General features: G+C 60.3%; 1 protein-coding gene across 1 annotated transcript in view; it reads left to right on the top strand.

The window, feature by feature from the left end:
• The window catches only part of JAKMIP3 (Janus kinase and microtubule interacting protein 3), a 65,729-nt gene that overhangs the window by 42,852 nt on the left and 21,357 nt on the right, over positions 1 to 1,520 (top strand). The window contains exons 16-17 of the mRNA XM_008588373.1: positions 506 to 604; positions 689 to 742. Coding sequence (XP_008586595.1) covers positions 506 to 604; positions 689 to 742 — 153 coding nt within the window. The remainder of the gene's footprint in view (positions 1 to 505; positions 605 to 688; positions 743 to 1,520) is intronic.

Here is a 1,520-nt window from a genome sequence, read left to right as displayed (position 1 = left end):
GTGACCAGCCCATCATGTGTGTCCCGCTGGCCCTGGCTCTGCATCCTCCATCCACCTCCCTAGTGGGGCTGGAGGGCTGTGCGGTGACTCTGGCAGACGACCATCCCCTTGACCTCCGGGGCTCCTGCCTGTGGTCCCACCTGGGAGGACGGTGCCGCACCAGCCTGTGTCCTCGAGGGCTTGCTGTGCTCGGGCTCATGGCCCGTCGTGACACACAAGATGCCACCTCTCTCCGAGTCTCCCAGCAGCCCCCTGGCATTCACTGATGGATGAGCAGATGGGCTCTGGGCCAGGGCGTGATGGAGCTGGGGTCCTGCATGCCCGTCTGGGGTCAGGCACGTCCACTGAGGTTTGTGCTGCTGCCACCGCCACCTCCGTGGCTTAGTTTTGCCTTCGTCCCTCCTTCGGTGGTGTTGCCATGTTTCCAGGCCCCAGCAGCCCTTGTGGAGGGAGGAGACAGAGAGTGAGGGGCCCACTGTGCCCAGCCTTCTGCTCTCTGTCACAGGAGAGGGAGAGGAAGTCGCCCGCCATCAACTTCCACCACACGCCCTTCGTGGACGGCAAGAGCCCGCTCCAGGTGTACTGCGAGGCTGAAGGCGTGACGGTAAAGCCCTCCCCGTCTCCACCCCTTGCCACCACCCTGGCTGCAGCTCACCCCCGGCCTGTCCCTTGTCTCTCTGCCTCGTAGGACATCCAGGTCCCGGAGCTGATGAAGAAGCTGGACATCCTGGGAGACAACGCCGTAAGTGTAGGTCGCTCTCCTGGCTTGTGCATGCCCCTAACGCCCACCGCCCCGGCCACCCCCATGTGCGTCAGGCCCCTGCAAGCCCCACTGTGGTCCTGCCAGAGGCCGCCCTGCCCCAGGACCCTCCCAATGCCCAGGCCTGCCTAGAATGGGCCCCAGCGTCTGGGAGAAACCCCGTCCTTTCTCACAGTGTGCCTTTGCCCGTCGGGGCCTCTGCAGTGCTGACCCCAGCTCTTGCAGCTAGTGATACTGCCAGTCACCTGTTCCCAGCTTCTGGAGTCCTCTCAGTCCTTCAGCTCCTCCACACCCTCAGTGGGGATGCAGGGTGTTGCTCTTAGACACACCAAGACTCCTAGGGGTTCCCACTTCCTTCGTTTTGAGGAAGAAGCAGAGTCCATAGATAATCCCCAAATCTCATTTGGGGCGGAGTTTCAGTTTGTGCAGGGAACCCATCAAAGGAATATCAATTACCAAGTGGGCAAGCAACTGCACCCTTTCTTCCCACCCTCCATCTTCATCCGTCCATTCACTTATCCTCCATCCTCCATTTATCCATCCATCTTCCATCCATCCTCCGTCTATCTCCATCCATCCATCCTCCATCCTCCATCCATCCATCCTCCATCCTCCATCCATCCTCCATCAATCCTCCATCCTCCATCCATCCTCCGTCCATCCTCCATTCATCCTCTGTCCATCTCCATCCATCCTCCGTCCATCCATCCTCCATCCTCCATCCATCCTCCATCAATCCTCCATCCTCCATCCATCCTCC

The sequence above is a fragment of the Galeopterus variegatus genome, unplaced genomic scaffold, assembly GCF_000696425.1.
Source record: "Galeopterus variegatus unplaced genomic scaffold, G_variegatus-3.0.2 Scaffold4794, whole genome shotgun sequence".
NCBI classification, from domain to species: Eukaryota; Metazoa; Chordata; class Mammalia; order Dermoptera; family Cynocephalidae; genus Galeopterus; species Galeopterus variegatus.
The sequence above is the reverse complement of the archived record's forward strand: the minus strand, read 5'-3'. Positions and strand labels throughout refer to the sequence as shown.